The sequence below is a fragment of the Thamnophis elegans genome, chromosome Z, assembly GCF_009769535.1.
Source record: "Thamnophis elegans isolate rThaEle1 chromosome Z, rThaEle1.pri, whole genome shotgun sequence".
Classification (NCBI taxonomy): Eukaryota; Metazoa; Chordata; class Lepidosauria; order Squamata; family Colubridae; genus Thamnophis; species Thamnophis elegans.
The window spans coordinates 73,437,800-73,464,242 of NC_045558.1; the positions used below are offsets into that span (position 1 = coordinate 73,437,800).

Here is a 26,443-nt window from a genome sequence, read left to right on the forward strand (position 1 = left end):
AAGTTTACTCCTCAGTTATTTTTACTAGGTATATGTACTGACTTTACAGCGGTAGAGACTAATTTGGTTCTGCACCTAATAACGGCCGCAAGACTGTTGGTGGCGCAATACTGGAAGAAGGAAGACTTGCCTACAACTCAAGAATGGACATTGAAAGTTACAAACCTAGCCGAGATGGCTAAAATATCGGCATACCTTAAAGACCATTCAAATGAGAGATATAAACGAGACTGGAAAAAATGGATTGACTATATACAAAACAAATACTGGACTAAGAAATTACAGATAGCCTATGCTTAAGATTAGGAATAATCTAAACTGTTCAAAGTTAGTGTAACAGGAAGAAGCTGAGTTCAATGTAGAGATGTTATTAACTTCTTTTTTTATTTCCTTTGTCTTAATATATTTTAGACTGTGTTTGTTAAAAATCTATACCGTGTACGGGCTCTAGGAAGTCGGGGGGGGGGGAAGGGAGGTGGGGTGTTAGGGGGGAGGGGGATATATAGTATGTGTTAGATTTCAAAGTAACGCGACTGCACTTGTATACTGTTGCTCTTTAATTCCACTGTAAAAATAGGACAAGCTGAATATATTAATAGATAGTAGAAATACACCGAAGGGAGGAGTAGAGGGATAGAAGAAAGAGGGGTAGAGAGGGTGGGAGAGAGGATTGGAGGGAGGGTGAGAAGAAAGGGAGGGAGTGTACCGGGAGAGAGGAGTGGTAGAGGGGGAGGGGAAGTAGGGTAGAGGGGAATGATGGAGGGAAGATGGAAAATTGGAGGAGGGCGAAAGAAAGGGTGTATGGAGGGTTGAAGAGGTAGATTGGGTTTCTATTTTTGGGGGTGTTGTTGACAAGAGGAATGGCTGTGTTTATTGTTTAATGTTATATGGCCCCGGTTATGCACAGTATATATGTTACTGTACGAAAATGAAAATGGAAAATAAAAAACACATTTATAACAACAACAAAAAAAGAAAAAAAAAAGAAAAACAATAGAAGAGTATGGAGAAGTGGCAGGATTGAAAATTAATAAAGATAAAACAAACATTCTAGTGAAAAACATAACAGAAAAACAGAAAGGCGAAATAACGGAGAAACTAGATATTCAAATAGTAAAAAAGTGAAATATTTAGGGATACAGCTGACTTCAAGATTTGTAGATTTGTAGATTTTTGTAGATTTTATTAATATTTGTAGGCCGCCCTTTTCCCTGAGGGGACTCAGGGCGGCTCACATAAAATCGGGGAAGGGGAATACAGACATTAAGATAAGACATATAATAAAATAGTAAACAACATACATTCATCATTCGGGAGGGGAACTATCCTTGTCCCCAGGCCTGACGGGCGAGCCAGTTCTTCAAGGCTGTGCGGAAGGCCTGGACGGTGGCGAGGGTGCGAATCTCTACGGGGAGCTCGTTCCAAAGGGTCGGGGCTACTACTGAGAAGGCCCTCCTCCTTGTAGTTGCCAGCCGACACTGGCTGGCCGATGGTATACGGAGGAGGCCTAATCTATGTGATCTTATTGGTCGCAGGGATGTAATTGGCAGAAGGCGGTCTCTCAAGTATCCAGATCCACTGCCATGTAGGGCTTTATGGGTGACTAATAGCACCTTGAAGCGCATCCGGAGATCGACAGGTAGCCAGCGTAGCTCGCGGAGGATAGGTGTTATGCGGGTGAACCGAGGTGCACCCACAATCACTCGCGCGGCCGCATTCTGTACTAGCTGAAGTCGCCGGATGCTCTTCAAGGGCAGCCCCATGTAGAGCACGTTGCAGTATTCCAGCCTAGAGGTCACAAGGGCCCGGGTGACTGTTGTGAGAGCCTCCCGATTCAGGTAGGGTCGCAACTGGCGCACCAGGCGAACCTGGGCGAATGCCCCCCTGGTCACAGCCATTAAATGGTGGTCAAACGATAGCTGTGAGTCCAGGAGGACTCCCAAGTTGCGAACCCTCTCTGAGGGGTGTAGAATTTGACCCCCCAGCCTGAGTGATGGAATATTGGTCGAATCTTTGGGAGGGAAACACAACAGCCACTCGGTCTTTTCTGGGTTGAGCACGAGCTTGTTGACCCTCATCCAGTCCATAACAGCTTCAAGGCCGCGGTTCATCACGTCTGCCGCTTCATTGAGTTGGCACGGGGCGGACAGATACAGTTGAGTATCGTCCGCATATTGATGGTATCTAATCCCGTGCCTGCGAATGATCTCACCCAGCGGTTTCATGTAGATGTTGAATAGTAGGGGGGATAAGACTGAGCCCTGAGGCACCCCATAAGTTAGGGGCCTAGGGGACGATCTCTGCCCCCCCACTAACACCGACTGCGACCTGTCCGAGAGGTAGGAGGAGAACCACCGCAACACGGCGCCTCCCACTCCCACCTCCCGCAGTCGTCGCAGAAGGATACCATGGTCGATGGTATCGAAAGCCGCTGAGAGGTCGAGGAGAACCAGGATGGAGGAATGTCCTCCATCTCTGGCCCTCCAGAGATCATCGGTCAATGCGACCAAAGCGGTTTCTGTGCTGTAACCGGGTCTGAAGCCTGACTGGAAGGGGTCTAGATAGTTTGCTTCCTCCAAGGACCGCTGGAGCTGGAAGGCCACCACCTTCTCAACAACCTTCCCCAGAAAGGGGAGGTTGGAGACTGGACGATAATTATTAAGGATAGCTGGATCCAAAGATGGCTTCTTCAGGAGGGGTCTCACCACCGCCGCTTTCAGTGCGGCGGGGAAGTTCCCCTCCCGAAGTGAGGCGGTGACAACCGCCTGGATCCAGCCTCGTGTCACCTCACTGCAGTTAGTAACTAACCATGAGGGACACGGATCCAGTACACAGGTGGAGGTACTTACAGCCCTCATGGCCTTGTCCACATCCCCGGGGGTAACGTCCTGAAACTCAACCCAGAGTTGTTCAAATTGATCCTCCTGTGCCTCGGCTGGAGCTGCAGGGGTGGAGTCCAAGTCTGACCGAAACCGAGCAATTTTGTCCGCTAAGAATTGGGCATACTCTTCGGCTCTGCCCTGCAAGGGTTCCCCCGCTTCCCTTTTGTTCAGTAGGGAGCGGGTTATCCTAAACAGGGCGGCCGGGCGGGACTCAGCGGACGCAACCAAGGTGGCTATATGGGATCTTTTTGCAGCCCTAAGTGCCCTGGTGTATTCCTTGGTGCAGGTGGTTACCATTGCTCGGTTCGCTTCGGACTTATCGGACCTCCAACGGTGCTCTAGGCCCTCCAACGGTGCTCTAAGATGTGTAACCATTAACGAAGATAACTATTATAAATTAAGAAATCAAATTGAAATGGATGTAGAGAAATGGAAAAACTTACAGCTATCATTAATGGGAAGAATAGTGGTAATTAAGAAGCGTATATTACCAAGAATATTATTTTTATTTCAAACAATACCGATAAAATTGGAATTGCTTCCCTGAAAAACTAAATAAAATAATAGGAAAATGTATCTGGCATGGAAAGAAAGCGAGAATTAATATAAGAATATTACATGATTCAAGGATTAGAGGTGGATTTGGTGTACCAAATTGGAATTATACTACCAAGCAGCAGCTTTAATGTAGATAAAAGAATGGATATTGTTAAGAAATGAAAGGTTATTATCCTTGGAGGGATATGATATGCAACTGGGTTGGCACACATTTTTGTGGTATGGGAAAAAAAGAATATATGGTTACTTTCAGAGACACTATGTAAGAAATGGTTTATACACAGTATAGGAAAAAGTGAAAGAAAAGCACTATATGGAAATACCAATGTGGTTTTCAACGGTGGAAGCTCCGACATATCCGAATATTAGTAGTATGAAAAAGGTTATTAGATACTAAGATATACTAACAGCACAGAGAGAACTGAAACAGAAGAAAGAATTAGAAGAACAAGGGATATAGGATGGTTTAAACAAATGCAAATACAAACAAGATATGAGAAGGATGTTAAAGAGTATGATTTTAATATGGAAAATTCAGAACTAGATAAAATACTCATGGGAATGTATGAAAGAATGATTAAAAATTGTATAGTTATTTACTCAGAATAAATTTAGAAGAAGAAGAGGTTAAAGAAACAATGATAAGATGGGCAAAAAAACCCTTTGGATATACAATAGAACTAGAAAAATGGCAACAACAATGGGAAAGAAACTATAAATTGACAATGGTGACAGCATTGAGAGGCACTCCCCCCCCCCCATTTTTAAATGCTTTTTTTGCCCTCCCCAGGCTCCAGAGGATTTATAGGAGCCTGGGGAGGGCGATGAGCCTCCCTACACACACACACACGGAGGCCCTCTGTAGGCTTCAGGGACCTTCAGGAGGCTTCCCTGAAGCCTCCAGAAGGCAAAAAATGACCCTGCCCTTCCCTGAACCTTCCGGAGGGCTTAAACCGATCCTACAAGCAAACTGGAAGTCACTTGGTTTGCTTGTAAGGTCCTTTTTAGTCCTTTGAAGGCTTCAGGGAAGCCTCCTGAAGGTCCCTGAAGCCTCCAGAGGGCTTAAATGACCCTGTGAGTAAACCAGAAGTCCGTTCCCGAACTTCAGGTTTGCCCATAGGCCTGGTTTTTTGCGCTCCAGAGGCTTCAGGGAAGCTCCTGAAGCCTCCGGAGGGCCCCACGGGGGGGGGGAGGAGGAGGAGGCTCTTTTCACCCACCCCCGGGTTCCTATAAAGCCTCTGGAGCCTGAGGAGGGCGAAAAATGGCTTTAAAAAAGGCTGAACTCAGTTGGACAGTGCGTGCATGCGAGCTGGCCAGCTGACAGGGCAACGCCTTGTGTGCCCTGACAAATGGCTCCGCGTGCCATAGGTTCGCCATCCCGGTTCCAGGGAGTGCCAGTACAGGCTGCACACAGGTTGTGGGAGGTTGGGGAGGTTCTGGGAAGTGGTGCAAGCCATGTGAAATATGGGACATCAGGGACGGCCTCTACATGTGTGGGGAAGTAAAGAAAAAGCAGGAATGATTTGCAACCTACCCAGCAGGCTTTCCCACTGATTTTGGAAAGCTGGAAGTATGTTACAAAATGTTTATGGGATCATGGCTCCTGTGATGTTGCAATCACAGATTGGGCACACAAGTATACAGATTATAATCAACTGACCATGGAAATTCTGCAATGGCCAGAACCTCAGCAACTAGTCCATTTTTCCAGCCCCATTGTAACTTTCAACAATTGTTGAAAGAATGGACAATCACCAAGGATTACCTGTACTGAAACAGAACAAGCATGCAGAAAATTTGTGTAGCTCTACAAACTATTGATATAATTCAAAATTTTAAAAACCATTCCAACCACATTAGAACTGAGAACAACATGGGATATACAAGATTTCATACCCAAAGCAGTCCAAACCCAATATGAAATGGTATTTTAACTGGTAATATAAGAAGGACATGGAAAAAATAAAATAAGTAAAACTGATATCCTAGAGTTGTAGGGGGAAAATCTGCATCTCTTGTTTCTATTGTTGCAGGCCACTTTGAAGGGACTGGAGGTATCAAGCTTCACAAAAAAGTTAATAACAACTCATGCCCAGCTTATTCTTTCTCAATAACTATCAAAGTCTGTAATTCAAAATACTATTTTATGCCTTACAGGATCAGAGCCATTACACACTCTATTGAAGACTTTATTGAATTTTACACTAAGCTTTAGCTGACTGAACAGGTCAAACAGTATAGCATGGAGTTTTGCTTTATTCACAGAAATCCATAAGCTGTCTCCAGTCAGCAATGTGGTTTGCAAAGAAACTTGAATCAGCAAAGGGTCAGAGAGCCTGACCCTTTAGAAAAGGTCAGATAGTTTTCAAAGCTGGCTCCTGAATGCCATTAACTTACATGCACTAGTTGCTCCTGCATGTCAAACTCTCTTGAACAGCCTTCCCAATGGCAGTTTGTCTCATAGACCACTTCAGGTTCTTGCTTGCTTTCATCTTTCTCCCCTTCCTCCTTTATTGAGGTCATTCCTTCCGGTGGTTCCTGTCAGGGCCACGGAAGTGAGGAAGCAGATGAAAAAACAAACACTTAGGTCTTAACTTATTCAATGTTTCTAGTATTATTGTAAAATAACCAAGCTAATATTGGGACTTGAAAAAAGAAAAAGATACATTTTAGAATACTTGTCTACAATCCTTAATCTTTCTTCCAAACCATGTAAAATTTCTCAACTTTGAAATAAAAATAAAAAATAAAATAAAAATTAGAAAGTCTGTTACAGATTTGTCTTCTTGTTCAGACTAAGACCACTTCTGATAAAGTTTTAAACCTTTGCTAACAGAACTGTAAAACAGAGCAATACTTTTAGAACTATCAGCTGTTATACAAAAGAAGCTATTTTAAATGTAAACCAGTATTGGCTATGCAGCATGATATGAAGAAAACTGTTCAGAAAAGGAGTCCAGCTCCTTAGCCACAGCTTTTAAGTCAGTGGTTCTCAACCTGTGGGTTGGGACCCCTTTGGGGGTCGAACGACCCTTTCACAGGAGTCACCTAAGACACATATTTTCGATGGTCTTAGGAACCGAAAAACCAATTTTATGGTTGGGAGTCATCACAACATGAGGAATTGTATTAAAGGGTCGGGGAATTAGGAAGGTTGAGATCCATTGTTTTAAGTTATCAATGATGTGCAATCTGTACTCAGCAATTGTTCATATTATCTCAATTGATCAATTTTATTACCACTGGAACTGCTATTTAAAGCAAATGTTGATGTCTTAGAATAAAAATGACAATTTAATGAAGTGATTCCTAAACAACACCTATATAGAGGTTGATTTATGAACAAATTCATGATCACAGGAAGGCAGTTTTTTAGAACCTCACTTATTGTCTTTTTATGGGAGGGGGCAACAAATATCCAAACAAGGAGGTACCAATGTCATGTTTGTGGACTTGGGCTTGGATTCTCAGATTTTAGAGAGAGAAACTGAGGATGGTCTTTTAAAAAAATCATTTTTAGGGCATACATTAACATTTTGAGGTATTTCAAGCTTCAATCTAATGAAAGATTGCTCCCCTCAACTTGGGGTTTTGAAACAGCCTTTATAGGATTCAATTTTTCCTGATCAAGCAACCAATAACTGCCACTGTTAAATGTTATGCAAAGACTAGTAGTATTAGTAGATGTAAAGTATATGCTTTGGCAAAGATTACTCACAAAAACAATTAATGCAAAATGTGCCCTCTTCCTAGGACAGATAAAAGCATAGTTTACCTGCATGCATCCAGCTCCTGGGCTGGGGAGCTCATCGTCTGGTTTTATCTTGGAACGCTTGTTATGCATTGGGTCTCCTGTGCTGCTCACTGCAGACTCACTTGTGGGCTTACTCTGAAGCACATATTTATATCCAAAAGATATAAGTAGACTTTGAATTAAAATACAATACTTCCAGAATATTCAAAGAAGTTTTATTAAAGTTCACTAAGTTCAGATTTCTATCATTGAGATTATGATCTTGATTTCTCTTCCATTTTCAAAACTATAATTTCTCATTAATGCATTTACTTAGAGAAAAAACATGCTGATTGAATGCTATATAATAATTTATATAATTTCTTTATATAAATTATTATATAAGAAAATAAACCCTTATCACTGAAAGTTTTCTGAACTCAGTGACAAACCAGCCCAACACAAGAAAAAAGGATAAACTGTTTATCTACAAAACTTTATTACTGTAGTCCATGTATATTTGCCTGGATGACATTTTACATGTTTTATTATTTACTTTAAAAAAAACTGTTTTTCATTTTTCTTTTATCTAAAGGACCCATTTTGCTATCTTCTACTAGAAAAAGGTAGACATACATTTACTTAAACAAATATTGAGCAGAATTAGTTTATTCAATATATGTTCTGAATTATATTATTATAATTTTATAGTCTCTTAGTTTAGGATGGCCATGATCTGCAATGAATTAACATAGGATCTTTGAATGAAATGGGATGAAGACAGCAGAATCTTACAAATTTGCTAACATGGCTTTATCCCTCCATAGAGAATGGAATATCATGTCCATTGATTTGGGAATTATTATATTGGCACACTATGTTTTTTCAAATTGTCTGCTTCTTTGCTAATTAACTTAGCCTCTTGGAATTTTCAGATGCTACTCCTGGAAATTTGAGAATTACCTAGCTTAGTATTCTACTAAGAGTAACTGAAGTATAAAGCAAGAGAGAAATTGTTGTTCCTAACACAACACATGTTCATGGGTGTCTTGGTCCTAATCTTTGATTCAACAATTAGAGAGATTTTTGTCTTTTACCATCTTCAGCAGGGGTATAAATTGTATCTCTTTGCTGTTCAAAGATCCTTTGCCTGAACATTCTGAAACTGTAAGTTCCTATACACTAAACCTGGAAGTTATTGAAATATTTATAAGGGACGGAAAACCCTCCATAAATTCAAAAGCATGATGTACTCTAAGTAATTTATAATAGAAGACTGCATACATTGCAGCCCCAAGATACTTGTTAGCAAATCTGTTCTAAGAGCTGTGATGATTAATGGCTACTGTGGACAAGTCAGTATGGTACAAAAAAATGTCCTTATATTCCCTTACCTGTGCAGCCTCTGAAGGATCTGAGCTGACCTGAACAGGATTCAAGACATTAGGGATGCCAGGAATAGGCCTGTGTGTAGGAAAGGTTGGAGCAGGATGGATGAGTGGAGGACTATGCCCAAAGGCTGAACCCAGACTTTGCTGTCGACTGATGATCTGTTGATGCATCTGCTGGAGGGATACTGGTGTTGGAGGGTATGCAAAACTTAGCGCTGGGCTGCATTATGACAGGGAAAATAGAAGTAAGTGTAAGTAAAAATTATTTAGGGAATTGAGTCAAGAGATATGTGAATTATTATTATGTTCAAAACAAGCATAGGTTTGCCTTAACTGATGCTTTCACTAGAGATGACAAGCATATTTCAAATCATGTACCAGCTTTATATGGAAGTTATCACTGTGAATATTTTTGAAAGTGAAGAATTAAAGTTAAAACTAGTTCACATGTGGCGCTCTGATATAAGTGCAAACAGCATGTAAACCGATTAAATTATTTTTTTCAAATCTGGTGGTAGATAACTTTTTTCTTTAAAAAAAATACTGTAATCCACTTTTATTTGAGATGTTTCAAACTCATCCATCTCCTTCCACTGGACTTACAACATAAATTCTGTTAATTTGTTATTCATATTCCCCACATGCAGAACCTCCTGTATATCTGTCATGCTTTATTTCCACAGATGAAAAAAATGATACGATAATTCTTTCTATTCTGAATAATGAATATATCAAATGTTCTCCTAAGGCACCTAAATGAAAAGACATTTCTTCTGCATGTGGGGGTTATTTTTGTCCTCTTCCAACAAAATATTTCGAGAAATACCAAAATATTTCGAGAAATACATACAAGAAATCAACTAAATTGGCTAGATGGATATCAGAAGCTACAACAGAGATTGTAGAAGAAAGGAGAAAAGCAAAAGCCTGGGTGACAGAAGAAATGCAAAGATTAAATGCAAAATTCCAGAGAGAGGCAAGAAAAGACAAGGACAAGTAAGAAACTGAAATAAGCAGCAATGAGGAATCATACAAGAGAATATTTCACTTTTGTGAAGGCCAGAAATCAGTTTATGGCAAGAAAGACTATGGTCACAGGGCATGATGGGCTGGAATTGCATGACCAATAAGTAATTAGATAAAGATTGGGGTATGTGTGTGTTGAATAAGCAGAACAACTTTACACAAATGAAAAACAAGGCCAAGCCATAAATGGAAAACCTGATCTACTAGAAATGGAAGCTGATATTCTGGAGGAAAAAGCAGTGCGGACACTCAACCAGTTGCCTAACCACAATGCCCCAGGAGTTGATGGAATTCCTGCAGAATTGTTGAGACCACTGCCAACAAAAATACTGATAGCACTTTGGCAAAGTGTATGCCAGTCTTGTCAATGGCCAAAAGAATGTAAAAGATCAATATTTATTCCAATACCAAAGGAAAGAGATACGAAAGACTGTTACAACCATTGAATCATAGCCTTGATGCTATATGTGCAGTGGTGGGATTCAAAAATTTTTGCTACCGGTTTTGTGGCCATGGCTTTGTGAGCGTGGCAGGGGAAGGATACTACAAAATCCCCATTCCCTCCCCACTCCACTAACCCTGCTTTCCAACAACATTCTCCTGTTCAGGGCAACAAAAGAACAGCTAGGAAGCAGCGGGGGGGGGGGGGGGAGGGGCAGTCTATTTGCCAGTTCTCCAAATTATTCAAAATTTCCACTACTGGTTCTCCAGAACCTGTCAGAACTGGCTGAATACCACCTCTGCATATGTGAGTAAAACTCTCTTGAAGGTAAACCAGCAACATTTGAATCCAACCACCAACAGAAAAATGCCTGATTCAGGATTTTGGAAAGGAAAGTGTGATCATATTGTCAGTCTCTGCTGGATGATGGAAAAAACAAAGGAATGCCAAAAAGACCTCTAGATGTGCTTCATTGACTAGACAGAAGCCTTCAACTGTGACCATGACAAGCTCTGAAACTGCTTCAAAGAATTGGGATAGTACCATACCACATCCAGCTCATCCAATCATTGTACTGTGATGTAAGAATGGAACATGGAGACACAAAATGATTCTTAAATGAAAATGGCATTCAGCAAGGTTGCATCCTGTCTCTTATACTGTTCAACATGTACACAGAGATAGATGCATATTTGGAGGAATCTAATGGTAGCAATATCAACAATCTCCTATATGCATATGATTCAACATTGCTTCAAAAAGCAGGGAGGACCTGCAGTGGTTAATTCTTACAGTCAAAGATGAAATGAAAAATTTGAAGTGAACATCAGGAAAACAAAGATAATGACAACTGAGGCATACACACAGATCAAAGTGGACATTGACAATGAGACCATTGAAACAGTAAAGGAATTTATCTTCCTGGCCTCTAAAATAAACAAAAATGGTAACTGCAGCCCTGAGATCAAAAGGTATATAGTCACTTGGAAGAATTGCAACGTTGGCATGAATAACATCTGGAAGAGTAAAGACATCAGACTCATAACGAAATGCAGATTAGTTAAAGCAATAATTTTTTCAATTGTTACTTATGGTTGCAAAACTTGAGCTCTGAAAAAGGCAGATAAGAGAAGGTGGATGCCTTTGAATTGTGGTGTTAGAGGCAATTATTATGCATCCCATGGACTGCAAAAATAATAAAGAAGTCCTAGACCAAACTTCACTAAAATATCACTTGAATCCAAGATTGCCAGACAAAGCTGTCATTTTTTTTGGTCATGTCATGCAAACTGATCCACTCGAAAAATAAATCATGCTGGGAGTGATCAGTGGAAAAGGGAAAAGGGGGCTGCTAGGATCTGCTGGATGCACATGGAGAGTACTGATCCATAGAATGGCCAAGGGTCGGACACAACTGAATGGCTTACAATGACGATTCCAAATTTAAATGCTTGTCCTCTTGGGACTGTTAGAATAATACTGGACTCCTCTGAATAATGTTGTAACAATCTGTGTCAAATTCAAAATAATTTGTATATCCAATTTTGTAAATTAAAAGATAGAATCAAGTGAAAACTGATAAAAATCAGCTGCTGTAGAATGAAGACAATCTAAGATAAAATGATGTTAATCATGCAGGATTTACTTCCAGAAAATCTAAGTTGAAGAGTCCCTTTAGTAATAAGATGTAAGAGAGGCAATAGCAATTGGTAAACCATAATATTATAAGCAGTTCTTACTATTATTAGTAAGTATATTACTATATACTGGAATCAATTTCTAGACATTAACTGACAGTATATAGCAGTGATGGTCAACCTTTTTGGCAACCTGGAACAGCAGGTGGCAATGGTGAGTGTGGCCAAGAGAGGGCTCTGGGTGTTACCTCTGGCACACGTGCCATAGGTCACCATCACAGTTATATAGCAATAATTAGGACATCAGAGCAGAAAAGGGAATAACTGAGTTACAATTGAAGTCTTAATCAACAATGAAATTTTCTGAATGACTTCTCTGTGCCTTTTTCTGACTATGTTGCTGAGATATAAGATGACACAGTTTCATAAACATGTGTTCCTCAAACCATTTTAGTAGTTTTATTTTAGTATAATCTAACAGTCCTTAAGTTACTCAGAACAATTTCTTATTTTCATCTAGATCCAATCATGTGAATGGGAGAAGGAAAAATAGTCCTATATAATTTTATTAAAGAGCAGTTTTCTTTGAAATAGATTAACACACACAAACACCTAAACACACCTGTACATGTACATGTGTTGATATTGTATTTTAATACCTCAAAGAGAGTAGTTACACTTATTCTGTCCCATGGCTACTGTAAGCATGATGAATGGCTTGTATACTGAAGAATAAATTGAATAAACTGGCAAAGAGCTCACTGAACATGAAATCAGCTATTAGAAGAATGCTTGTGAACAAATTCTGAAGCTGATATGCATCTTTTGATTAACATCCTATCAATCATCCATGGAAGCTACCTTAGCTAAGTTGTACTGTAATCATTCATGATTGCTGAAAGAGCACAAGCAAAGACTGCAAGGTTGCAACTGCTGAATATTATTACCTATTTCTCTCTGCCTCCTGCAGTGAACAACTATTGCGTAGGAGATATTTTTGTCCCTTTATTCAAAAAGTACAATGCTAAACTGAGATTTTCTTAAAACCTGCAAGATCACTTGAGCTTTTCCTAAATGGGTAACTTTTATAACAGAGGAATCTCCTAGAATAATAGTAACTTAATTATACTGAAAGGTCCATTTTAAAAATTAAATGGTAAAATATATATTTTTTAAAAAAATTAAAATGTGGTTAGCTTTTTTTACATAATTCAGAATAGCATTTTCTGTTAATCTGCTTAACTACATCAATAACTCCAGAGAGTGACTTTAAATCTACCATGTGTATGTTCATTTTTCCACATACAGTATGTGTATATGTAATACAAAGCATAGAGTTATTACATTTTTTAAAGAAAAAAACCAAAGCTTTAATTTTCAAGTTAAGCTATTCCATTATATGAATTTTTTTGAGTTTTAATTACAGAACATTCAGTTTTATGATATAATAAATTTTTACCATAGGATGCTTTTAGGCCTGAGCAAGGTCTAAGAAATACTGTAATGAAGTGATTACAAGCATTAGCATGCAGTATAGACGTTAATAAACATTTATTGCTATTTGAAAAGTACATGGGCACTTTTTACTGCAATATTTTGACACTCTCATTGATAACTAATTTCAAAGGGGAGAAAGATTAATCCATCAGTCTTTCTGCCAAGAAGGTACTGATATAAATTCTTTAGGTGACATTCTGAATGATCTGAGCTTTCCATCTTTGCAAACAAATGTGTGATATGGCAAACATAGTGTTCAAACCACATTTAACCAATTGATTTTATCTCCTGCCCTAATAAGATCTATAGAGATATGAATGAGTGAACCCCAAGCCAAGATTAAAAACTGCTTCGTAAGAGAACATAACAGAGCAACATAAAGTAATAAGGTTACTGTAAAACATCATATCATCTATTATTTTCTTCAGTTAAAATTCATTATTGTAATAAATATTGTAACTAAACAATATGGTTTTTCTTATTGTTTTCTTAAATGTTTGTTCAGGCAAGTTTTGCATATTCTTATAAAATTCTTTTTAAAACTTTAGAACTTATACTGTTTTATATGTTATCAATGTGTTTTCAATTCAAAAAGATAAAAAATAAAAAATAAAACAAAATAGGTTATAGAACCTGAATTTTACATAAATTATCTGTTGAACTCTATGAAAATGGCTCCTACAACATATTGAAGTGTAGTTAAATACTCAGTTAAACCTGCAGAATGCCCTTTTGGAAAGCACCATAATTCTCCCCCTCACCCACCTTTTCTCCTTTACAGAAATCTGTATAACTTCACAAGTTGATAACTGTTGTTCTTCACTCCTTCCCATTTGTTTCGAATTGACATATATTCAATAATTTGTTTTATATTTTTAAAGATTTGTTTTCATTTTAATTAATTAAAATAAGCAAGTAACTTACTGGTTGACAAATGGGCAATAAATTAGGACTATGAAAATGATTTTTCCAGTTTTGAGTCATGGAAAATATTGCAAGTATGCTAAAATACAATGGGACTACAGTTTTACTCAAACTGTCTAGGAGTAGGCCCCATTGAAAATGAAGTACTAACTAGAAAAAATATGTAGAGAATCAGCATACATTATACCATGCTCATAACTTTATTTGTATATGGAAGAGAACTCAAAATAATAACCTAAATCAGAGATGTCAAACTCAAGACCTGCAGGCCAGATCTGGTCTGCGATGTGGTTACATCTGGACCACAGAGCCTCCCTGGAAACAGTGAAAGACTGGCCCACTGCGCCTGGGAGCTAATCTACAACCCAGTGGCAGCCATCTGGTTCGGAAGGTGTTCAGCCTTAGATCTGCGGGGGCGTCCTGGAGCCAGCAAGGGGCCACCCTCCCCACCCTCTGAGCACATGGACAGGAGTCAGAGATGCACAGGCTATAGTGTCCCTGGGGACTGTCTTCTCCCAAAGGTTGACTGCATTCTAAGCACCTCCCTTTCACCAGGACACCAGCAGCTGCATGTTCACTGCCTTCTATGTGTGCGTCCAGGAGGCAGGCCCAAAGCAGCTGGGTGGTCCCTTGCTGGCTCCAGGAGGGTCCCACAGGTCAGACCTAAGGCTGGATGCATGAACCAATGCTGTTTGTGGCCCATGTGCACTGCTCGCTCACATGCATAGGCCTTACTGTTTGAGTGCAGGAATGAAGCCTTCAATCCATGTTCCATAGTCCACTTCAGAGGCTTACCCAGCCTAGGTTTAACCTCTCCTTTTGACAGTGACGTGCGGTGAGCTTTATGGCTGATGAGGCAGCAATTTTTTTAGACTTGTGGACTTCAACTCCCAGAATTCCACAGCCAGACATGCTCAGTTCCGATTTAAAGCGACAGCATTTTCTCCCCTTGCAAAATAAGTTTTCCTTCATTCTTTTTCTTCTCCCTCCCCCTCCTTCCTCCCTCTCTCCCTCCCTCCCCCTCTCTCAAACAGACACACGCACACAGAGAAGTTGGATCCCTCTCTCACTCACTCTCAAACAAACACAAACACAGAAGTTGGATTGGATATATTTTCCAATGGCTTGAAAGCAGCTCCTCTGCCATACCCCCCCTTCCCCTGCTGCCTTCTGATCCAAGCCTTTGATTGCAGGTGGAGCCACATTGCCTTTTCAAACTTGTAATCAGTGAAGCTGGGCTTATATACTTTTATCTAGCTGTGTGTGTTTTTGAGAAGGCAACGTGGCTCTGCATGCAATCAAACTTTTTGAATTCCTCCCCCCTCCCCACACATGCACCTTTTCCAGCTGTTTCAGAATATGATTTCAACTCTGCTTTTGCCTGCCCTCATGAAAAGAAAAAATATGTAAAAGGAGAAAGGCAAGAGCTCTGAGATCAGACTGAGCTAGTTGCTCCCAGAGAACTCTAAAAAGCCTCTAAAAATGCCCTCTACAGGAGGTGAGAGAACCACGTGCCTCCTTTGCATAAGGAATTTTTCTCCTTTTAACCCTTGCTTAACTCTGCTCAAGTGATCATAAAAATAAAGTAAAGGAGGCACGTGGTTCTCTCATCTCCTCCTGCAGTTAAGCACTAAGCAGAGTCATCCACTGTGACTCTGTCAGTAACTACCTCAGCTTTTTTCCTTTTACATTTGTTTTTCTTTTCATAATGACAGTGGTGAGGCCCTGCCTCCCCTGACTGCACATCCCTGCCTTTTGATTTCAGGAGATTCGTAATTGGCAGTGCAATGCTAGCGAACGAGGGGATAGGGATTTTCTGTCCACTATGTTTCTGCAAACCACCCAGAAATCAAAGAAATATGTCCAAAACATGTGGGTCTGTTTCCCATTGTTAAAGTCATAAATCCTGTATCAGTAAAATTGGCATTGCCTTAGGAGGATTTATCCTGTGTTTCATGTGAACTTACTAAAACCAGAACACACTTCTTCCATATGTCCGCCCCAACCCTCACCTTGTTCCCTTTCTTATTGAAGGAGAGCAACATTTTGAAATTAAAGAAATCTTAGATTCCAGGAAACATAGAGGACGCATCCAATATTTGGTGTCCTGGAAACATTTTCCCCCTTCCCAGGCTGAATGGGTTGACAAATCCCATGTTAGGGCTCCCAAACTTTTACAGAAGTTCTATACCAAATATCGTGATAAGTCTTGATTTTATTATATGGTGTTGTTTGTTATTGTTGTTTTGCTTTGTTTTGTATTTCCCCAGGGGTGATGTCCTTTCTGAAGGAGGGCCGGATGTCAGCTTCTGCTTCGCTTGCTTGATATCGGTTGCGATAGAAACGTGGAGGGTGGGGGTATGGTATTTGGGATAGGAATTATATGGTACTGGAGGAGATCTTCTGCATATGCTGGTGGCCAGTATTTGGGCCTGGTCATACCAACCTGATGATGCCTTTTGAAGATGCAACCCACAAGACACCTTAGGGTGTTGCAGATTGGACACTGGGGTGGGGGTCGTTGGAAGGAGGAGGCTGGGTAATCATTTGATATTTATTGTTCATGCCATTTTGGCTCAGATCTTGCTTTTCTTTTGCTGCTATCTTTTCATAACCAGTAAAAGTATTTTAATTTCCATGAACAATGGAATTTAGAGTTTTCTTTTTTAGTTATTGATGGAGGCATGCCTGACAGTTCACTGAATTGGGCCACAGTCCCTCCTTGCTCAGTTGAAGGATTTGTTCCTATTGTACTCTCAAACAGTAAGGCCACTGTGGAATTGGAATTCACTGGGCACACGAACCAACACTGTCTGTGGCCTGGTTGCACTGCTCGCTTGCATGTGTGACCTACCACAACCAGGCCCACCCTGGCCACAGCCACTCAAGGTCAACCACAACTATGAAATCGAGTTTGACACCCCTGATCTAAATATTAGTAACATATCCCAATATGAGTGAAAAAAGTAAATGAATATTATAAACATGTTTGCATTTTTTATTTATTTTATTTTAGTTACAAATTCAAAAACATAATTTATTCTGTGTCTCTATGCTATTGTAAGGTATCAATACAAGTAAATTAAAATGTCTTCCATTTACACAAGGTTTTGTTTATCTATACTTCCTTCAAATGCAATGACCTATCTCTGCCTAACTCCTTCAAAACAATATTTGAATTCTATTACTTATCTCTTACTGGTGAATAAAATACAAAGATAATCATTTGTTTTTAAGAACTAATGAGGCACAAATGAAAAAGAGACATCATAAATAGCAGTTTAATTAATCTGGCACTGTATAGAATTTTTCTTATTTCTACTAAGTTTTTTGCAAGAGTAGCAGATTCATTGTAAATTCTAACTCTGAAAAAGAGTATATTTATTTTTATTAATACTTAAGTCAAGCACAGTTGAAACATCAATTAGTGGAAGAGGATCTTAGAAGAAACAGATACATGATTCTTACCCAAAGTTGATTGATTATCTTAGAATAGGCTATATCATAGATCCCTGCTGGTGAACTTATGGCACGCATACCAGAGATGGCACGCAGAGCCCTCTCTGTGGGCACGCCTGCCGTCACCCCAACTCAGCTCCATCACGTTTCTTACTGTTGTTTGCAGGGAAACAAAAGTTTGAAGGACTTAAAAAAAAAACGTGCAAAAAAGCATTCCGCAGTACATTTGCTGTTGCTGCCTCATGGCCTGCCCCCTACTCTCACAGAGTCTTGCGCAGCATAGTCAAATTTTGCTCAGAGCCACATTGCAACCCTGCGTTGTCTCAGCTCAGCAAAAAAAAAGAAAAAAAAAAAAAGAAAAAGAAAAAAAGAAAAGAAACTGACATCTGGTCAGTTGCTTTTCCAGCAGAGCTGCAGGTATTGGGATACCCCACCTTTCTACTGGCCAGCTGGTCTTTTGGGGTGGGGGGGGGGAGAGAAAGAGAGAGAGAAAGAGACTCATAATAAGGTGTGTCTATTTAGAGAGAAATAGTAATAAATGTTGCAAGCAGACTAAAATGAGGAAATGCTGCAGAACTGGATGGTGAAACCGCAGAAATATTAAAATAGGGATTTTCTTCGTTGATCAAGAGGGGAAATTAAAAAAATGCAGAAAGTAACAACTTAAATTTTAATTTCAAGTGATATCTTGAAATTAAAAAATTAAAAAATATTTTACAAACTCAAATATGAGTTTTTTGGCCCAAATATGAGGGAGGAGAGAAATTATGAATTTCCTTTGGGTTGAGGAGAAGTAAGATTTCATGTCTGAGGAATTATGCTCAATCCGGAAAAGATTAGGAGAATGGGAGCCAGAGGGTGAATTTGGGACATTTAATTTCACTGCATAGAGCTTTAAAATGTTTGGTGCTGCATACTTCTTTTTTTATTTATGCTCCAATCCCCTGACACATTTAATTGTAATCCTTAATGTTTAATTTAAATTCAGGGGTTCCTCTCCCCTGGGGGGGGGAGAGAGAGAGACAGAGGGAGAGGGGGACAGAGAGGGAGGGAGGGGGAGGGAGACAATATGAGAGAAAGGGAGGGAAAGAGAGAGAGGGAGGAAAGGAGAAAGAGAGAGTTGTGAGAGAGAAACAGATAGAGGAAAGAGAGAGAGAGGGAGGGAAAGAGAGAAATTATATTACCAAAGTTTTTCTTTTTTATTGTTGCTAAACGTAATATTACAAAAGCAGAAAAAAAATGAAGGGGTATAAAAGTGCATTTATCACATTTTTCTTAGAACAATTAGCTGAACTCTGCCTTGTTTATAATTATTTTACGTAATTAAACCTCATTATTCAGGTTAAATTGCCGTGTTGGCACTTTGTGATAAATAATTGGATTTTGGGTTGCAGTTTAGGCACTCGGTCTCTAAAAGGTTCACTATCACTGTCTTAGATCATTGCAATCCAATTCAAATATGTGGAATAAGGCATAAGATTGTTTACAGGAAATGATCTTCCAGCACAATGTTTCCTAATATAAAAATAATCAGGAACTATAAATGAATAGCTTTTTGGAAAGTGTGTCCTTTGACTTCTCTCTCTTGGCCCCCAACTGCTTAATCCTTTTTCAACTTGTTTAACATCATTTCAACCAAAAAGAAAAGTTAAACTAACCAGATATTAAGACTTCATTAATTTCATGTTTATGCTCAGGTAGCCTGCTCATAATGTTTTCAAATAAAGAATGGAAATAGTCAGGTATCAAAGGAAAAATCAAAGGTATGCTTGAAAGAAATCTCAGCAAAAACCTACTGCCAATTCTGGTCATGCATTGGATTTCTAGAAAGAAAGTATTTGTATGAATTTCTGCATTCATTTTCAGATAACTGAAAAATTGTTAGTCTTTTCTCTCCAACATATATTATTGCTCTAAACAATTTAAATCAACAGAAATTTTAATAAATATTTAATATTTAATAAATAATTTAATTTATTCATATAAATAATTAAATAAAATAAGTAAAATAATTTAATTTAATAATGTAAATAATTTAATAATAAAATAACTACTACAACAGAAAACTAAAAGCAACTAGATTTATCTAGTTATCTAATAAAAGAGATATGAAACACATAACATCATCAAGTAAAATTTACAGTATGCAAAATGAAGTTCTCATTGAAATGAGGTAGAATGGATAAGATCCTAACCTCCAAAAATTCGATATTGCAGTGACTAAATCAAAGTGCACCACATCATAGCTGAAATTGCTTTGAGATGCATATTAACAGGATGTGGCACATACATGTTTTAATAAAAGACATATATAGAGAGAAATGCTTTCCATCTATATTTCCACTAAGGTAGTATGTCTCAATGTTAGCAACTTTAAGATGTGTGGACTTGAACTCCCAGAATTCCCTAGCCAGCAGACTGGCTGGGAAATTCTGGGAGTTGAAATCCACACATCTTAAAGTTGTCATGTTTGAGAAACAATGCAATAAGTTTTGAATACTTATTTGTGTATACTACCCATCAAACTTGTGCAAAAGATAAAATGTTGAGCATATAAAAAATTAAGTTACCCACAAATAATAATAATAATAAATTTACGTACCATGAAACTATAATCTCATGATTTGTAATAAGTCCTGTATAAGCTTGCCTCTGCTTAACTGAAGCAATGAGGGTCGCTTGAATAGTGCTATGGCATAGACAAAGCAGCAGCTTCAGACAAAGCAAGCAGGCAGTCCTTTCTCAAGTTTGCAGTTATAGCTAAGTGGCTATGGATCAGCTAGAGCCCTGCTGGGTAGGAGCCCTACCCTCTTGAGTACAAAGGAGTACGCCTTTCCTCCTCTAAAAAGGTGTTATCTAAATCAAGGGTGCCAAGCTTGGTCCATGGACTGATAACAGTCCATAGCCCATTGGAAATCAAGCTGCACAAGTGACAGATGAACATATGAAGTTCACTTGTGCAAGCGGCCAGCGCACCAGTGAAAGCATCCCCTTCTCGTTGCTGCCAGTCTGCAGTCAGAAAGGTTGAGGAATGCTGATTTAAATGATTTGTATATAATGGTTTTCTTTCTTTCTTTCTTCTTTCTTTCCTTTCTTTTCTTTCTTTCTTTCTTTCTTTCTTTTTCTTTCTTTCTTTTCTTTCTTTCTTCTTTCTTTCTTCTTAAAAAATCATTTCAATATCAAATTCTTTCCCCCATTGAAACAATTCTAAATCCTTATAAAATATAGATTGCAGTTCTCAGTGACTAGTTCATTTGTATTATAATTTGTAAGCACATATGCATAGATCCAGTTTGGTTTAGCTGCTAAAGCATCAGACTAAAAAATTGAGACAGTGGCTTCTAGTCAGGGGTGGGTTCCTCCCGGTTCGCACCGGTTCGTGCAAACCGGTTCGTCAGTGAACCCGGAAGCTCCTAGCCCCTGTCGCTGGGTGCCTGCAGGGTTTTTCTTTTTAAAAAACGCCTCTCCGGATGATCTTGAAAACCTGCAAGGTTGCTTTGGAAGGGGACATATGGGCAGCATTTCCCCCTGCCCCCCTCCTCGGGAGCCTGCAGTTTTAAAGCAAGCCTTTGCACAGTAAAGAAAATCTCACGAGCGAGAGAAGTTCTTAATTTCTTTTACTGTGAAGTTGCGGAAGCTTCCGAGGCTGCAGGCAACCAGAAATGGGGTGGGGGAATGCCTCGCAGGTTTTCAAGATCGTCTGCACAGAGGCGTTTTTAAAAAGAAAATCCTGAAAAGGATTTGGAGAGATGGGCAACTGGTCTTTTTTTGGGGGGGGGGAATCCCCAGAACCAAGAGCTCAGCCCATTCCCTCTCCCAAGAAGACCGTTTTCTTTTTAAAAACGCTCTGCAGAAGCTTCTCTGTGGAAGCTTCCAACGCTACAGGCAACCAGAAATGGGGTGGGGGAATGCCTCGCAGGTTTTCAAGATCGTCTGCAGAGAGGCGTTTTAAAAAAGAAAATCCTGAAAAGGATTTGGAGAGATGGGCAACTGGTCTTTTTTTTTGGGGGGGGGGAATCCCCAGAACCAGGAGCTCAGCTCATTCCCCCTCCCAAGAAGACCATTTTCTTTTTTAAAACGCCTCTGCAGAAGCTTCTCTGTGGAAGCTTCCAACGCTACAGGCAACCAGAAATGGGGTGGGGGAATGCCTCGCAGGTTTTCAAGATCGTCTGCAGAGGCGTTTTTAAAAAGAAAACGGTCTTCTTGGGAGGGGGAATGGGCTACACTCAGAGGAGCCGGTGCTTGGGGCGCCCTGAAACAACGCATCCCCGCCGCCTCGTTCTACTCAGCAAGCGGGGAAATCCCATCTGTGCCCACTTCTGCTGCCACCACCTCCGCTCCCAAACGCAACTGTCAGCTGCGAGCAGGTGACTGAAGCTGCTGCTTGTAGTCATTTACGGCTGCAGATAGATTGTGCCTGTAGCGGGAAGCTCTTCGCCCTGTGAGAGCTCCTCTCCAGCACTCCTAGTTTGGTAACATCATCAGTGCTAGAAGGGAGTGGGGTTGGGGGGGGGAGGAGGAGAAAGTTAGGACAAAAAAGAAAAAGATAAGGAGGGAGAGGACTGTGGGGTCCTTTGGTGTTCTCTGAACGTGGTAGTTTTTAATTAGTTTAGGGAATTTTTATTTATTTATTGTTTATAGAATGTTTATTACAAGAAATGTTATTCCTTTTTGCAAATGTTTTATTTGTGATGCAATATGTTGCTTTTAAGTGTTTAGACCAGGTTTATGTGTCTCAAAGTGGCTGCTTTTCTATGGGCAGGCCAGGTTTGTTGCAAGGCAGTGTGTTTCACCCTCCTTGTTTAGGTAATTCTGAGGTGGTTGATGGTTCTGTGAGTGCCTGTCCTTTATAATTTTCCACATTGCCTTGATGGTTTTTATTCCAGTGACTTTGTCTTTCCTGTTCTTAGGCTTAGGAAAAAAAACTGGTTTCATTGGCAGTCTTTTATTTTTTGGGGGGGGGGTATTTTTATTTTTTGGGTGTTTTCCTAGCACTGTCATAGTTTGTGGGTGTGGGTGGGTGTGTTATGTCCCGCAGTTATCTATGCATTAATAATGATCTAGTAATATTAATAATATCTAGTAATTAGTAATATCTAGTAATAACATCGTCTTGGCCACTCCCACCAGGTCACATGGGTGACAGGCCACTCCCATCCGGTCACATGGGTGGCAAGCCACTCCCATCCGGTCATATGGGCGGCAAGCCACTCCCACAAAGGAGGCCACGCCCACAGAGCAGGTTCGAACAATTTTTGAAACCCACCCCTGCTTCTAGTCCTATATACGGTAAAAAAATAACTGAATAGCCTTGTGACAATATTTCACAAATATGGGAAGGAAGAGCAAACTGTATCTGAGATCTTGCCAAGAAAACTGCCAGTTGTCAGGAACAACAAATAAGCTGATACACACATACACACAAACAAACAAACACATACATAGCGATACAAACACACACATAAACACATACACACAAACACACATACAAACATACAGGTGATATCCTGCTTTCATTTAACAGTTTCAAGATCCTTCTTCTATTTTCTTCTCATGGCTATTAAAATCCCCCAAAGCACGTATTCAGCCTTCTTGTCTTTTGAGATTAAAAAATAATAATAGTAACTGTATTATTTTATACAGTAAAGACTTGTATACTCTACTGTATAGAGGCAATTAGACAACACCATTAATCAAGTCTTTTCTTTCCGCCCAAGTTAGAACCTTTTATCAATAGAATTATTTATGCTTCAACATCACCAAAAATGTATTGTGATGAAATTGATCTTTTCATATAATTATCAGTGTTAGCTTTCACAGACACTTTTCCAGTAGCTCAAAAACATTTAAATGCACCTTTAGTCAGCAGCAACACTCAAACCTGGTCAAATAAATAAAGAATAATTGATACATTGGTTGCCAACAGCAGGGAGGTGACACGTGGCTGGATCCAGGCGGTTGCAACCGCCTCCCTTCGGGAGGGGCACTTCCCCGCCGCACTTAAAACGGCGGTGGTGAGACCCCTCCTGAAGAAACCATCCTTGGATCCAGCCGTTTTAAATAACTACCGTCCTGTCTCCAACCTTCCCTTTGTTGGGAAGGTTGTTGAGAAGGTGGTGGCCTTCCAGCTTCAACGGGCCTTGGAGGAAGCTAGTTACCTTGACCCCTTCCAGTCCGGCTTCAGACCCGGTTACAGCACAGAAACCGCTTTGGTCGCATTGACCGATGATCTCTGGAGGGCCAGAGATGGAGGCCATGCGTCCATCCTGGTTCTCCTTGACCTCTCGGCGGCTTTCGATACCATCGACCATGGTATCCTTCTGCGACGACTGCGGGAGGTGGGGGTGGGAGGCACTGTTTTACAGTGGTTCTCCTCCTACCTCTCGGACAGGTCGCAGTCGGTGTTGGTCGGGGGGCAGAGATCGTCCCTGAGGCCCCTAAAATATGGGGTGCCGCAGGGCTCGGTCTTATCCCCCCTACTATTTAACATATACATGAAACCGCTGGGCGAGATCATCCAGAGGCACGGGATAAAATACCATCAATATGCGGACGATACGCAATTGTATCTGTCCGCCCCGTGCCAACTCAATGAAGCGGTGGATGTGATGAACCGGGGTCTTGAGGCCGTTAAGAACTGGATGAGTGCTAACAAACTGGTACTCAACCCGGACAAGACCGAGTGGCTGTTGTGTTTCCCTCCCAACAATTTGGCTAATGTTCCATCTATCAGGCTGGGGGGTCAAATTCTATACCCCTCAGATAGGGTTCGTAACTTAGGAGTCCTCCTGGATCCACAGCTGACCTTCGACCATCATCTGTCGGCTGTGACCAGGGGGGCATTTGCCCAGGTCCACCTGGTCCGCCAGTTACGACCCTACCTGAATCGGGAGGCTCTCACAACAGTCACTCGAGCCCTTGTGATCTCTAGGCTGGAATACTGCAATGTGCTCTACATGGGGCTCCCCTTGAAGTGCATCCGGCAGCTGCAGTTAGTCCAGAATGCGGCCGCGCGAGTGATAGTGGGCGCACCGCGGTTCGCCCACATAACACCCATCCTCCGCGAGCTGCACTGGCTACCTGTTGATCTCCGGGTGCGCTTCAGGGTCCTGTTGACCAACTTTAAAGCCCTTCATGGTAGTGGATCTGAGTACTTGAGAGACCGCCTTCTGCCGATTACCTCCCTCCGACCGATAAGATCGCACAGACTGGGCCTCCTCCGAATCCCATCTGCCAGTCAATGCCGACTGGCGACTACACGGAGGAGAGCCTTTTCTGTTGCAGCTCCGACCCTGTGGAACGATCTCCCCGTCGAGATACGCACCCTCACCACCGTCCAGGCCTTCCGCGCAGCCCTTAAGACCTGGCTATCCCAACAGGCCTGGGGATAAGTCTTCGATTTGCCCCACCCGAGTGTGAATGTTGAATGCAAGTTGTGTTTTTTATTACCTTATTTATTTTGTTCACATATTGTTTGTTTTGAATTTCACCCCCCCCCCCCTAATGATTGTAAGCCGCCCTGAGTCCCCTCAGGGAAAAGGGCGGCCTATAAATCCAAATAAACTAAACTAAACTAAACTAAACATTGCAAAATAATGAACTAAATTTCTTTTTAAATTGCATTGATTATGGAACAGGATTCCACTGGATAATAATAGTATTTTAGATTGCTTTAAAAGAAAAATAGCTCAATTGCATTAAATTGTTTCTTATATAACCAATCTGTCCCAGCAGAATAGTAGTCATCAAGAAAGAGTAACAAAAGAAAATCAAGAGTATTATGATATTATTTTCTCATAAATGGTCATATTCTTCCCAGGATTCTGAAAAATATACTTATTTTGAAGTATTCTTTTAAAATATTCATTCATTTTAGTATATACCTCCTTTGAATATGTTGCATTCCTTGTATCTCCTACTAACATTGTACCTAATAAATTTCATTTAAATGGTTTTGATTGCTCAGGATCTTTTATTTTTAGTGTTCATACTATATTTTTTAAAAAGGATATTTAAATAATACAATATCCTTTGGGAGGGGATTAAGTTCTTGATCCCAGATACAGTTGCTTGAAATTAAAATTTGTTCATAAAAATAGTTATGAAGTCTTGCAAGATACACAGACAGACAGACAGACAGACAGACAGACAGACAGACAGACAGACATACATACATACATACATACATACATACATACATACATACATATATATATATATATATATATATATATATACCAGGATTTACCTTATTGCACTTGCAGATAAATGCCCATAAGAGCCACTAGCTGAAGAACTGCTACGGGAATTGTTCAGAATTGTCACCAAGGAGTTTGGAGATGTGCGGATCACGGTCTGAAGGTCAAAACTATGATCCGACAGCGGTGATAAGGACAATGTTCGTTTTCGACTTGGTCTTGTTGGTAGCCTGGGACTTGAAAACCTAGTGCCTGTTGTATTAAAAAAAAAAAAAAATTATCAGAGCACCAATCCTCTTTTTTTATTGTTGCTGGCAGTGGATATAAAGAGTTTTGACACTAGTACGTGCATTTGACAAGTGCACTCTTTTCACTTATGATCTACTAGATACAACTGAAAAAAATTAAGAAAAAACATTTATCTTTCCATTGCTTACCTCAAGGGAGCTCTCTTGGTTAATGTGCAAACAAAATGATAAATTGCTAAACAAAGGGAAAAGACTTTTATATGTTATCTTTTGTATTTCCAGTGATTTATGAATCTGATGGCTGCTTAGACTTTCACTTTATTAATTCATTAGACGCAAGGGGATATAGTGGTTCAAATCTAAGCTAGTAGTTAACTCAAAACCTTTTCTAAAAATGGCTAAAAAGGTTTCTAACATATATTCACCCAACATAAGGAAAATCAAGATG

The 26,443-nt window shown here is 40.1% G+C and overlaps 1 protein-coding gene across 1 annotated transcript in view; it reads right to left on the bottom strand.

Annotated features, from left to right (window-relative positions):
• Window positions 1–26,443, bottom strand: part of GLI3 (GLI family zinc finger 3) — a 119,630-nt gene that overhangs the window by 74,690 nt on the left and 18,497 nt on the right. Inside the window, exons 4-7 of the mRNA XM_032235877.1 lie at window positions 25,798–25,999; window positions 8,568–8,784; window positions 7,216–7,329; window positions 5,838–5,978 (exon numbers count right to left, since the gene is read on the bottom strand). Coding sequence (XP_032091768.1) covers window positions 5,838–5,978; window positions 7,216–7,329; window positions 8,568–8,784; window positions 25,798–25,999 — 674 coding nt within the window. The remainder of the gene's footprint in view (window positions 1–5,837; window positions 5,979–7,215; window positions 7,330–8,567; window positions 8,785–25,797; window positions 26,000–26,443) is intronic.